Raw genomic sequence first — 13,283 nt, forward strand, 5'->3', positions numbered from 1 at the left:
ACTAAGCAGGGAGCCCGAAGCGGGACTCAATCCCGGGACTCCAGGATCATGAGCTGAAGGCAGAAGCTCAACCGACTGAGCCACCTAGGCACCCTAGCTGGGCATTCCTGAAGCCAGTGAAACCACTATGTGCCCCCTTAGGCCCCATGGAAGAGTCTTAGGAAGGGAATGCCTCTTCTCAGCATAGGCTGTCCAGGACTGTCTAATAAGTTCGCCTAGGGACTGGTCTGTGTGCAAATCAAGGTAGGTGAGAATGCACATGAGAAAGTGAGTATGTGTGTGTGAGATTGTGGGTGGGAGGGCCAGTATGTGAATGCACTGTGTGTGTGTGTGTGTGTGTGTGTGTGAGACAAAGAGAGAGGGAGTCGAGAGAGGGAGAGTCATAAAGAAAGAATATGTTGATAGGTGTGGGTGAGGGTTTGGGGCAGGTGTTGGGGTTTTGGAGCTTTGGCGGTGGAGAAATGCGCTTGCGGTGTGAGGGAAACCACCAGGCATACCCCATTTCAAATCATCTGTTGATCTCATAGTCTCCCAGGGTCCCAAGGCCGGTTCGATCAGCACCACGGACAGCAGCACAAACGTCTTAAATTGGGGCGGTACAGGAGCCCTAGCCCTGCCTTTCTCCTCCCTCCATTCTAATGAGTCATTGCTTCCCCATCCTCCAATCCCTGAGTTCCGCCACATGTGTATGGGGGAGCCTGTGGGGAGCGTGTGGGGGAGGTGAGCTGGGCTTTTGAAGATAAACATTGTGGATTTTAGGGTAAAAGGCCATAAATATTTGGCCACATCTGGCCCCCAATTAAGCACATGAAGGGAGGAGCCAAGGCAGCTAAACAACCCAAGCCAATAAAGACATTTAATTGCCCCTAATCCATGGACGCATTAGGCTCTCCGCATATATAAAAGGCCCAAAGATGTCCGACACACAGACACTTCAGCCACTGTGCCCTCCATTAGTACGACTCCCTCCTCAGAGCTTCCCTTGCCCCAAGAAGGACCATGACTTGTGGATCTTACTGTGCTGGTCCCGCCTTCAGCTGCATGTCGGCTTGCGGGCCCCGGCCAGGCCGCTGCTGCATCACGGCCGCCCCCTACCGCGGAGTCTCCTGCTACCGCGGCCTCACCGGGGGCTTTGGCAGCCACAGCGTCTGCGGGAGCTTCCGCGCTGGCTCCTGCGGCCGCAGCTTTGGCTACCGCTCCGGAGGCGTGTGTGGGCCCAGCCCACCCTGCATCACCAGCGTGTCTGTCAACGAGAGCCTCCTCACGCCCCTCAACCTGGAGATCGACCCCAATGCTCAGTGTGTGAAGCATGAGGAGAAGGAGCAGATCAAGTGCCTCAACAGCAGGTTTGCTGCCTTCATCGACAAGGTGGGTGCCCTTGATCACACCCTTCCTGAACCCCTGGGTCCTGGGCTAGGCACTCAGGAGAGTCAGGGTCAGGAGACATGTGGTTCAGGGGAGCTCCCAGTCTGATGGAGGAGAGGGACGCACACCCAGGGCCCTTGTGGACCAAAGACACCAGTACGTAGAGCAGAGGCTCCTGATCTGACAGTGTTGCTAGTACAGGCGACCTCCACTCAGGCAGGCAGGTCCCCACAGAGAGACAGAGACACGCGTGGAACTGGCCGGCCAGAGCAAGAGGGCAGTCCGCATACACAGACACAAGAATGAAGAGAAGAACTAGGAAGAGGACAGCAGGGGCATCCTCTGGGTGGGGGTCCTGGATCACACCCTTCCTGTACTCCACCCATGCTCAGGACCCAGGCAGGGCAGGGGCTCAGAGGCAAAATAGACACCTCTGGCTGGTTTCAGACCACATGCCACCTGGACTCACCAGGTCTGGATAAGTCCATTTCCGTGAGAGCAGGGACTGACCTTCCCCAACCCTGGCTCCCATCCCTACATGGACACTGCAGACACGCATGACAATCAGGAAGGCCGGAAGTCACCTTGTCTCCCACTGCCCTTCTCTGCCAAATCTCTGCTGAGCTGCAGGCTTGGAACTTTACCCTAAAGCAGTCGGGCCCACCCCCAAACTGGCCTTGGGACACCAGGAGCCACCTGACCCCCTCCTCCCACCCTGAACACAGGTGCGTTTCCTGGAGCAGCAGAACAAGCTGCTGGAGACCAAGTGGCAGTTCTACCAGAACCGCAAGTGCTGTGAGAGCAACCTGGAGCCCCTGTTTGAGGGCTACATTGAGACGCTGAGGCGGGAGGCCGAGTGCGTGGAGGCTGACAGCGGGAGGCTGGCATCAGAGCTCAACCACGTGCAGGAGGTGCTGGAGGGCTACAAGAAGAAGTGAGTGCGGCTGGGAGCAACGCTGGGCACAGGAAATGGACTTGACTTGGAGCCCATTGGATAGGCTTAAGAAGAATTTTCCAGAAGGGCCAGTGCCCATGCTGGCTGGGGAGGGGATGGTAGTGTGCATCAGAATCTTATCATCTGTGCCACTGGTGCCCAGAGGCCTGCCTGAATGCCAACCCAGGACTCCCCCAGCACACATGTCTCTCCAACTTTGGTCTTCCCTTCTCGGAGGCTGTCCCCTGGGCCCGATGGGCAGGGACAGGGGGCTTCTGCAGGCTTCAGGCCTTTTTCCACTGACCTTTCAGTTCCCGCCTATAGCACCTGAGTCTCTTGAGGCTGACAGGTCCTGGGGCTCTGGGTGTCCCACTGCCTAGGGTACTGAGTGCTGGTGAGTAACGGATGGCATAGGCCCCCAGCCTGTGCTGGGATGGACACCCAGGGGAGGGATACTGGTGCCAAAGTGTCCCAGTGGAGCTGCTGTGCAATCCTAGCCCGGGCCTGCATGCTGAGTCATTATTTGGGTCCTGAGGGGACCTCATGGCAGCTTTGGAAATGGACTATGAGGTCCTGGACATAGGCTCTCTGGACCCCTCAGTTCAAAGTGGGGAGAGAATCCCAGACATCTTCCAGATCCAATCAGAAAGAAAAGATCCAGCAGAGCTGTGGGGGTCCCAGTTGCTGGAAAGTTCCTGATATCACTGATATGAAGTGGTGATGGCCTCTGGGGAGACCTGCCCTTCCCTGACCTCCTTCTCTGTCCTCTTCTACCTCAGGTATGAAGAGGAAGTTTCTCTGAGAGCAACAGCTGAGAATGAATTTGTGGCCCTGAAGAAGGTGAGTAACATGGGATCTGGAAGCAAAGTCACCAGGGATCTTGGAATGACAGACTCTTCCTGGGGAGACCCAGAGGGTCTCAACCTCAGTGTGGGGTACATGACTTGACAACATCGGGATGGGAAATCCCAGAGATCAGATCATGAAAGGCTCATCAGATCACTGATGAAGGGCAATAACCTTGGGATGTCCAGTAGCGCCCTGCCCTGGGGCAGAGGGATGGCTGGGATGACCTCTGGATGTCCTGTTCTGCTTCAGAGGGCATGGTCTCTGTTGGGGGTCCTAGGGAGGCAGAATAACCACAGTCTCTTTGTTGAGGGACAGTGACCTGTCTAGCATTGTGGGAAGTCTGACCAAAAGGAGGGGTATAGCCCCAGGGTGTGGGGGAGGATGGACCAGAACCAGGAGTGGCCAGGTGGAGTGTGGGAGGACTGCGGGGAGACCTGGGAGGGGTTGAAGTGGCCAAGCAGGGAGTCTGTCTGATGGGCTTCTTGGAATAGGGAGGGTAAAAAAGAGAGCTGGGATCATAAGAGGAGGAGAGCCTGGTTGCCCATCTCAAGCACAAAGGGGTTTATTCTCAGAAGGGCAAGAGGTTGTGAAGCCCATCCTGGGTAGGCCAGAAGGTATGGAGATGAGATGAGAATAGGAATGCTGGGAATCCTTTCCCCTGGCCTCCACGGATGGGGGAGAAGAGAGGAGTTTGGAGTGACGACTACCATGGGTCCTCTTCGCTCAAAGACACCCCATCTTTCCAGGATGTGGACTGCGCCTACCTCCGCAAGTCAGACCTGGAGGCCAATGCAGAGGCCCTGACCGAGGAAATCGACTTCCTGCGGCGCCTGTATGAGGAGGTGAGGGGCTGTGGTCCAGGCAGAAAGAAGCAGCGGGCCTGGAAGTGGGGCTCTAGCCTAGATGTAGAGTTGGCCAGGGATTTGGGCTGGGCACTGTAGTCCATGAGGCTGTCATGCGAGCGGGGTCTGGAGACCGGGGATGATTGGTGAGTGAGGCTGGGATGTAAATAAGATCCTTCCATCTTCTCACTCCCCACCATCTGCAGGAGATCCGCGTTCTCAACGCCCACATCTCAGACACCTCGGTCATCGTCAAGATGGACAACAGCCGGGACCTGAACATGGACTGCATTGTGGCAGAGATCAAGGCTCAATACGACGACATCGCCAGCCGCAGCCGGGCTGAGGCCGAGTCCTGGTACCGTAGCAAGGTGAGGAGGCACCTGCCTCCTAGACATGGCAGCATGAGGAAAGGCAGTTGTATAATAACAAGTCCTCTTTTGTCCATGGATTCTGATCCCTTGGATGGTAACAGAAGAGCAGACAGCTCTCAGGTTATAGAGTCCTGGCAGGGCTGCCATGTATGGTCACACAGGCAACGTGCCAATGGTCTGTGGTGTCTGAGTGGGTGGGAGACTGCATCCTGAGCCTCAGGAGCATCTCTGTTTCCCCCCCAGTGTGAGGAGATGAAGGCCACGGTGATCCGGCATGGGGAGACCCTGCGCCGCACCAAGGAGGAGATCAATGAGCTCAACCGCATGATCCAGAGGCTGACGGCTGAGGTTGAGAATGCCAAGTGCCAGGTAAGTGTCACTTGGGGCATCCCAGGTCACAGAGGCATGTATGTCCCCAGTGGATCTCACCATTCATGCTCCAGGCCATCAGCATGATCAACATCCCTGGTTGTGGTCCCTGGGAGAGACTCAGTTGATGAAGGGGAGAGGTCTGCTCTTGGGGTGTTCCCAGCTGGAAGAGGGTTGAAACAGGAAATGGACAGAGAGACCCGGGCCATAACCCACCTTATTCTCCTCTGGGTCCCCAGAACACCAAGCTGGAGGCCGCAGTGACCCAGGCTGAGCAACAAGGCGAGACGGCTCTGAGCGATGCCCGCTGCAAGCTGGCAGAGCTGGAGGCCGCCCTGCAGAAGGCCAAGCAGGACATGGCCTGCCTGGTCAAGGAGTACCAGGAGGTGATGAACTCCAAGTTGGGCCTGGACATTGAGATCGCCACCTACAGGCGGCTGCTGGAAGGCGAGGAGCAGAGGTGGGTACTGTAGCTTATTTTCTCTCCCAGCCTTGCCTGGGTTCCCAGCGTGCCATGTGCTTCCTGGCATCAATGGACTCCCATTTCCAAATCTCCCCATCCTGCATTTACAGGTAATGAGTAAGTCCTTTCAGTATGTTTTTAGCCCTCTTTGAGTTAGTCATATCCACCTATGTGCTAAAATGGGATTGGAACCTTTTGCAATCGGCCCCTGAGAGCCAGGAGTCGGGCCATAGGAATTGTTGTTTCTGAGAACCCTAGCCTGGGCTTGTAACCACCTTCCCCTGGAAGTGCTTTCCCCTTCCTGGCCCTTGTTGCACATAACGCAGGCTCTAGCTCTCTTCTCAAGGCTGGCCCTGGGCCCAGCCCTGGCAGTTCGTATTTATCCCACAATGACTGCCTCCACAGGGGATTTTATCAACTCACTCTTATATATTCCAACTACAGTGGGTCCTAAGTGGTCTGCCATCGCAGCAGGTAGGACTGAGGGTAGACAGACAACAGAGACGTGTCCCTTGAGGCAGCTGTGTCCCGTTCTAGCATTTTTGCTAATTGCTAGTTTTGGACATGGTGGGGAAGACCCAGTCCCATGGCTGGAGGGCAGTTGATGGTCTCCTATGAGGAAAACCCCTCCAGAATGTTGCCCCTGGCTTGGTCAGATGCTCACTCCTTGAGCCTCCCTCGTCTTATGTAAAGCCAAGCCCCTCCTCTCAAGCAGAAGAGAGTGCAGGGTGAGGAGGCAGAGGGAGCCACAGGGAGCACGCTGGGCAGTGGGGAGATGGGGACACAGGTTTGATAGTTGGAATCAAAATGGTCCCATGGTGAGACTTGCCACAGCCTCAAGTAATTGCTTTGGAGAGTTCGGAGGCCCTGTGGCTCACTGAGCCTGGGGAGTTTCATTAGTGGAGAACTCCAGAATGAAGAATTTTTCAAGACTGTTTTTGTAAGTTCAAGAGATGCCAGGAGATAGCACTAGAAACTGAGCCGCCCACCCCTGTGCCACATAGGGCCCCTGGGGTGAACTCAGGAGCTTTGGTGCGGGTTCCCTGTGAACCCCGGGTGTGGGATGAGTACATGGTGGGCTGTGGATTCTCCTCCTGTCTGAAGCTGGTGCTGTCAACCCTTTGCCTCAGTGCTATCAGAGGGACTCACGTTCCTCGGAGATGTGTTGTGTGGGAAGGGGTGTGAGGGCTGCTGCATGGAGTTAGGTGCTCTAAATTACAGCTCCGCCTCTGTCACTGGGTATTTCCTCTCTCTGGACCTCAGTTTCTCCATCTGTCAAATGAGGGAACTCGTGGAGACAGTCTCTGAGCCTGTTCTAAATGGGTTCTAAGTTATTTGTGGAGACAAACATTGTTTTAGGCAGTGTCCACTCCACGCTGGGGAAAAGACAAGATGGAAACGTCTCCTCTTCTGAAGCCCAGGTTTTAGTGACCCCGATTAGGCCAGATTTAGGAAGTCAAATCTGCGCCCCCGAAATGTGTGTTTACCAGTCTATCAGAAGCAGCAGAAATAGCAGTAGCGGACAGGTGTGAAGTGCACTTGCTGTGGCAGACACTAAGCCCCTACAAGGGTCATCGATTCCATGCCCACCAGGGCTCTAGTCTAGATACTCCGGAGAGCAGGGAGGTGGAGCCAGGCAGGGCAAATCTGAGGTTGCGGGGCTAAGGAGGGCGTCGGGGCACGCGGGACTTTGTGTCTCCGGCTTCCAGATGGGGCCGTTTTCCACCCCTTCCCCTCAACAAATGCCCCGGAGGAGGGCACGGTCCTCCCCTTCACCTTGGCTCCGTGGGCCCCGCGGCTGGCCGGCGGCACCGACCTCTCTCTCTTTTCCTTTCTTAACAGGCTGTGTGAGGGCGTTGGCGCTGTGAATGTGTGTAAGTAGTCGGAGCCTTCCCCTTCTCCAGCTGGGGCGGGCCCCTGTCTTGGGGGAGGGCGGGTTTGGCTGACACCCCACCCCCCACCCCCAGAGCCGCCTGCTGTGGCCGCGCCTGATGTGTTCTGTCCCCCATTCAGGCGTCAGCAGCTCCCGCGGTGGCGTCGTCTGTGGCGATCTCTGCGCCTCCGGTGCTGCCCCTGCTGTCACCAGCAGAGTCTGCAGCGCCCCCTGCAGCGGTAACATGGTGGTGGGCACTAGCTGCTGCGCCCCGTGCTCGGGGGCCAGCACCTGCGGCGGGAGCTGTAAGAAGTGCTAGGGGACCGCCGCCGCCGCCAGCGCGCAGCCGCGTCACCCTCCGGCCAGGACCTCCCGCACCCCGAACGCCCCGCTGTCGCCGCCGCCGCCACCGCCCCACGACCGCCAGCTGCTGGCCCCCCCTCCCGCCCCCAGCCGGTGGCTAGGTGTGCGCACTCTGCGCATCCTCCCTACCTGCTCCCTCCCCCGTGTGCCGTCCCCCAGGCGCCCTGAGCCCCGGGGAGGTTGGGGCGGCCCTTCGGCCTCTCTCCATAGCCTTTCCTAGTAGTGGCTTTGTTGTCTTCAGGGTTCATCCTTTCTTCTGCCTTTTGTTTTTTCCGCTGGATTCGTGTGTCCTGACTGACTCCTTCACCCCAGCTTACAGGGACAGGGCGAGCCCCAGAATCCCCGCTGTCCTGTACTTCATGGGAATGCGCCAGTGCGCTTGTACCTGTGGAATGGAGGTGGGGGACACTGATGGTGGCTTTCCTGAAACTCTGTGAGGGACATGAGCGGTGGAAGGGAAGAGCACCTCCTTCCAGGGCTGCCTGCAGAGGCTTCGACAAAGCCCAAGGCTCAACTACCAGTCTGTTTCTTTGCCTTTGTTTCACTCTGTGTTTCCAATAAACTAATTGTAGCTTATCAAACCTGGTGCCTCAGAGTCTTGAAAATGCTGGGGCCATCCTGTGATAGGGGGTCCCTGCCAGAGATTTTCTCAGGAACACACTCCCCACCCCCCGTTAGGACCACTGTGGTAGGTGTTGTCCTGCTGGCCTTGAGCAACCTCAGCCTTGGGAAAGCAAAAGAGGACCCACGGATGCAGGAGATCTTGTGTGTGGGCATGGATTTCTCTAGACCAAGGTGTCTTAGTTTCAACAGCATTGATATTTTGGGCTGGAGCCTTCTTTGTTGGGAGCTGTCCTGTGCATCGCAGGACACTAACTGCATCACGGGACCCTGCCCACCAGATGACCCAAATTGTGACAACTAAAGTTGTCTCTAGAAAAGACCAAATATGCTGTAGGCAGTCTGGACCAGGGTGATTTTTGCCCCCCAAGGTCAAACCTGGAGGGGAAGAAGCATGAGGAAAGGTACGAAGATGAGAATGGAAGGAAAGAGTGTGAGACAAGCAATGTGGGGGAGAGGAAGGGCCTTGGGCTTAGAGTCAGGAGTCCGCTGCTTCTAATTCAGAGTCCTTACCCTCCCATTTCCCAGATGTGTGACTTAGGGCCAACTCCTTCCTTGGTCTGAGCTTCAGTTTCTTCAGGTATGGAGTGAAGGAGGTTGGATAATAATCCTAAGGTCCCTTCTGGCTTTATAAGTGAGATTATGTATTTAAAAGGGTGCTGTTACTACAAACCTATGTTTGAATGCTGGGTCAGCCATTCACTTCCCCTGTAATGGGGGCAAGGAGCTAATAATCCTCACTCGGCTTTAGCTTTTTCATCTGTAAATGGAATAACAGTGCCTACTGGGTTGTAGTCAGATATTTATTGCTTGTAACAAACCACTCCAAAATTTAGAGGCTTCAAACAATACAGTTACCCTCTGCTTTTTGAAAGTGTGCGTTACACCACTTTGGTTTTTACAAAAGACATAGACTGTAGTACCCGTTTTCATTGATGGAAAGATATCGAAAGAGGGTTTTCCCTTTTACTAAAAGAGGTGAAGAGCCAATAGAGCAGTCAGCATTTGTTTGGCAGCCCGCTGTTACAGAGACACCCCACAGCCCAGCAGTGAGAGTGGCGCCTCCAAGCGCCTTCCCTGGGAACAACACTCAGCATCTCAGCATGGAGCTGCCAGAGCTTTGAATGGCCTCTGGGAGCGGCTGTGTTTTCTCTGTATTTATTTTCTGTGCTCTTAGGAAGATGTGTCCTAAGGTAGCAGAAAAGCCTAAGAGGGGCTATTTTTTGAGCCTGGGATGCTCACAAATTTTTTCCATATAAATCAATGGTAAACACTTCTTCATTTAATGGCATATCAGCTTGTGAAATATTTCATAGGAATGCTCTATGTTTGGATAGCAGGGAAACCTGTTTTTCTCCATTGGTTATGATTCTGTGGGCTTAGGGAGAAGTTTCTCTACTTTCTGTGATGTTGTATGGGCGCTAGGGTGTCTGTGAGTCCAAAACAGTCTTGTTTCACATGGGAGACCAGATAAAGCTGCTGATCAGGGCATACCAGTCAGGGTCTAATCAGGAGATAATAAAGTGAACAGGTAAAGTTTAATATAAAGAATTATTAATTATAACAGGGGATTAGAGTGATGAGAGATTGACTAGTGAAATGCAAGAAATCTAATGTGTCCAGGAGCTGCAGATAGAAGGGACAGCCCCTACCCTCAGTCCTGAGAAAGCGCATCCATGGAAGGGGACACCCTGTGGCGGAGGTCCAGATCTTATTGAAGACTCATAGTACATAACGGTGCTATATTGGTAGAACTTGCTGGAAATCTACCCTTTTGAACTTGCTGGAATTCTGCCTTCTATGCTGGTAGGGAGAGATGGCCATGAAGACATGTCACCACCTCAAGGCCACCCAAGAAGGATACCAGAGGCTGCTGGCCACAGGATGGTGCTGATCACTATGCAAGAACTGAGCTCTGGAGAACCGTGGTGCTACAGGAATCTGCCAAGAGGACACGGGAACCAGGAGGGAAAAGCCCCTTCCTCCTGCAATATCTCTCCACCGCCCTCTACTGACAAAACTCAGTATTGCGTTAGCAGACAAACAAATATTTAAAGGGCCCCTCTAAATTTTCACAGAGCAGGCGATGAAGGATATAAATAAAGCTGGAGGTCAGAGATAATAAAGTGATAAGTGGCATACGGGGACTTGGTTATCTTCCATATGAGCCTCTCTCATGTGGCTGCTTGGACTTCCTCAACAACCTGGTGGCAGGTTTTTCAGGACATTCCAAGAAGAATGAAGGAAGGAGGCAGAAGCTGCCAGTCCCCTTTAGGCCTGACCTCAGAAGGTCACTTCTGCCATATTCTACTCACCAAACCTGTCACAGGGCCAGCTCTGATTCCGGAGAAGGAGAATCGGGCTCAATCTCTTGATGGCTTCATGTACAGAGAGGAAAGAATTGTTGGCCCAATGGTGCCCTTGCTGGCCACAACAATTCATGTGTCCCCTGCCAAAAGAACGTGTCCTCTCCCTTCCCAAAACCCTCAGAGTTTCATCACTTCATGATATCAGCTTGAAGTTGAGGATCTCACTATTTGGATCAGATTCAAGTATGCACAAGGCTTGGGACCGGGTTCCTTTCCTGCAGCTCCCCCATGGGTAAACCCATTATGGCTTACCTCACTCTGAAGACCTGTGTTTTTATGTCCACCACACACCTGTCATGCAATGACAAGTTAGGGACAGGATAGCCACAACAGGCACTCCCACAGGGGGAGGAAAAAATGGGAGCATTTAGAAGTCACTGAGTCAAAGCAATTCCAAGTATAGTCAGGCAGGCACGGCTAACTCCTCTCATGGTCGAGGCAGGGGGTGTATTTCATTGGGGCGCACTTTTACTCCCTAGAAGTGGTTCTCCTCTGTTCTTGGCTCTATCCTTTGGGATCTTGGTTCCGTTTTCCCGGTTGTTATTTCTTTTTTGTGATAAATAACCCATGATTTCTTAGCCTGCTTCCTGTTTGTGGGTGGTCAGGGACACAGAGGCCATTTTCATTTTGAACCATCTCTATTCCTTTTAGTGAGAACTGCTATAATTCTTTAAAAAATGTTTTTGGGGTATATCAGATGATATTGGATTTTGTTAGACAAAAGCTATCCCTATAAATATCTTTGGGACAGGCTCCTCCCACCCTTGGGCTGTGAGACATTATGCTCTGGGACAACACTGAAGATTCTTGGAAGCTCTGCTTAAAGACAACTATGAAGTTGCCTTCAAGATTCTTAGAATACTGGGGTGCCTGGGTGGCTCAGTGGGTTAAGCCTCTGTCTTCGGCTCAGGTCATGATCTCAGGGTCCTGGGATCGAGTCCCGGGATCGAGTCCTGCATCGGGCTCTCTGCTTGGCAGGGAGCCTGCTTCCTCCTCTCTCTTTCTGCCTGCCTCTCTGCCTACTTGTGATTTCTCTCTGTCAAATAAATAAATAAAATCTTTGAAAAAAAAAAAGATTCTTAGAATATCTTTGGTCATCTGAGTGAGTCTAAGAGACTCTGAGTTAAGTCTGAGATCTCAGCAAAGGGTCTAACAGCCGTGGTCTTTATCTGACTTTTACTTGAGGGCATGGTTTACTAGCAGTGCTTTGCGTTTGATCTTTGCTCTGAGGCCATTTCTTAATTGGAGAACCTTTTGCTGACTAGAAAGACTGTCCCTATCTCTTCTGGATTGTGCTAAAAACCCAAACTTTTCCTTCCCTAGTCCATTTCTCTCCTCTTGTATTTTATCATAAGTGGCTAGGAGAAGCCAGTGGCATTTTCATCCTTCTAACTGGAAACCTCAGCCAGGTCCACAAATCCATTAGATGTCCTTTTGGTCTTCCTTGTCGCCACAGGCAATAGTCCTGCCAAACTTGTCACCACTACATAATACAGGTCACCTCTTACAGCATCTACTAATAACTTCCTCATTGTCCTTCCTGCCTTCACTAATGGCCTCCTCGAGGATGTTTAGACTCTGCTTGATGCCTGGTCCCCAAATCAGTTGTAACCAAATCCAAGTTGTTTGCCCGACGTGCAGCAAAGCCGATCATTTGAGACATCGAGTATGCAGCAAGGAAAAGGTTTATTCGAGAGGCAGCCAAATGAGGAGACAGGATGGTAAGTCTCCAATCCCCCTTTTCTAAGGGGAGAGAACAAGTTTGTTTACAATCACAGGAGTTGATACTATAAACATCGTAGGGGAAAGGGCGGGGAAACTTACGAGCATTCAGGAAAACAGGTGGCGCATGTGCACTGAGCAAACATATACGTAACAAACATACTATGTTCACTTTGGGGCGGACACTTGATATCCAAAGAAGGCAAAATTCTGTGCACCCTCCCCCTTAAGCGTTAAGCAGTTATCTTGGGACAAGGAGGAGGGTCTATGGGCTTGCTTTGCCAGACGGTTTATACTGAATGGGCTCCTTGTCTCCTGCAAGGAAGGCAGGCCCCTGCTTTGTTTCTGGGCTGGAACCGTATCTGTTGACCAGGTTTCTGTAAGAACAGCTAGTGGATTTGTCAGTAAGGTCTGCAAAGACACAGTAGCTGATTAGGGAGAAACTGTTCTCTGAAAAACAGGCTTTACATTTCTGGTGTGTTTCAATCTCGTGAACTCTGGGGGGCATGGTTTCATGATGTCACAGGTTTTAGGTTTGCTTACAGCAGCGGCTATTTCTAGGTACTGATTTCTTCACTAGTTTGTTGCCATACAAACATTAGCCCAAAACTTGGCGGCTTCAAACAACACTATTTTTCTCGATCGTGTAGTTTGGAGGGATGGTTCTTCTGCTTCATGTTATTGGCTGCGACTCCCATAGGTCCACAATGGCTTCGCTCTCCTGGCGGACATTTGGTGTTGGCCGCTGGCTGAGAGCTCAGCTGGGGCTGAAGGCCAGGAGCCTCTGTTCTCTCCATGTGCTGCCAATCCTCTTAAAGCTGGGTGCAGAATCCTTGCAATGTCACTTCTACCACATCCTATTGGTCAAAGCATTTGCAGGGCGGCCCAGACCCAGGCAAAACAGGCTTCATCTCGAGTGGCACGCACAGACAGGGATGGCTGGGGACCGCATCTGAAGACAGCTACCACAGGAGCATCAAATGAGACCCTACAGATAAAAGTTTATAGTGTGGCACATGACTAATACTCAAAAGCTGCTATTATGATTGTTATTACTATGACTGTGGTATCATAACCGCACAGCATTCCAAGTGTCGAAATAGCTGGGAGTGGGTAGGGGGTGGTTAGAAGAAGGCTGG

General features: G+C 52.8%; 1 protein-coding gene across 2 annotated transcripts; it reads left to right on the forward strand.

Moving 5' to 3' along the window:
- The first annotated feature begins 925 nt into the window (after window positions 1–925).
- Window positions 926–8,005, forward strand: LOC308347915 (keratin, type II cuticular Hb6). 2 transcript variants are annotated; one of them, XM_080811722.1, is made up of 9 exons: window positions 926–1,368; window positions 2,091–2,299; window positions 3,079–3,139; window positions 3,895–3,990; window positions 4,197–4,361; window positions 4,608–4,733; window positions 4,973–5,193; window positions 7,039–7,070; window positions 7,210–8,005. In XM_080811722.1, exons 1-9 carry the CDS (start codon window positions 1,000–1,002, stop codon window positions 7,386–7,388), a joined length of 1,458 nt encoding a protein of 485 aa, XP_080667848.1. In that variant the 5' UTR covers window positions 926–999; the 3' UTR covers window positions 7,389–8,005. The 2 variants fall into 2 exon arrangements, with proteins under 2 accessions (XP_080667848.1, XP_080667849.1); XM_080811723.1 differs by lacking the exon at window positions 7,039–7,070.
- Window positions 8,006–13,283: the final 5,278 nt, after the last annotated feature.

Source organism: Martes martes (genome assembly GCF_963455335.1).
Source record: "Martes martes genome assembly, chromosome: 8".
Classification (NCBI taxonomy): Eukaryota; Metazoa; Chordata; class Mammalia; order Carnivora; family Mustelidae; genus Martes; species Martes martes.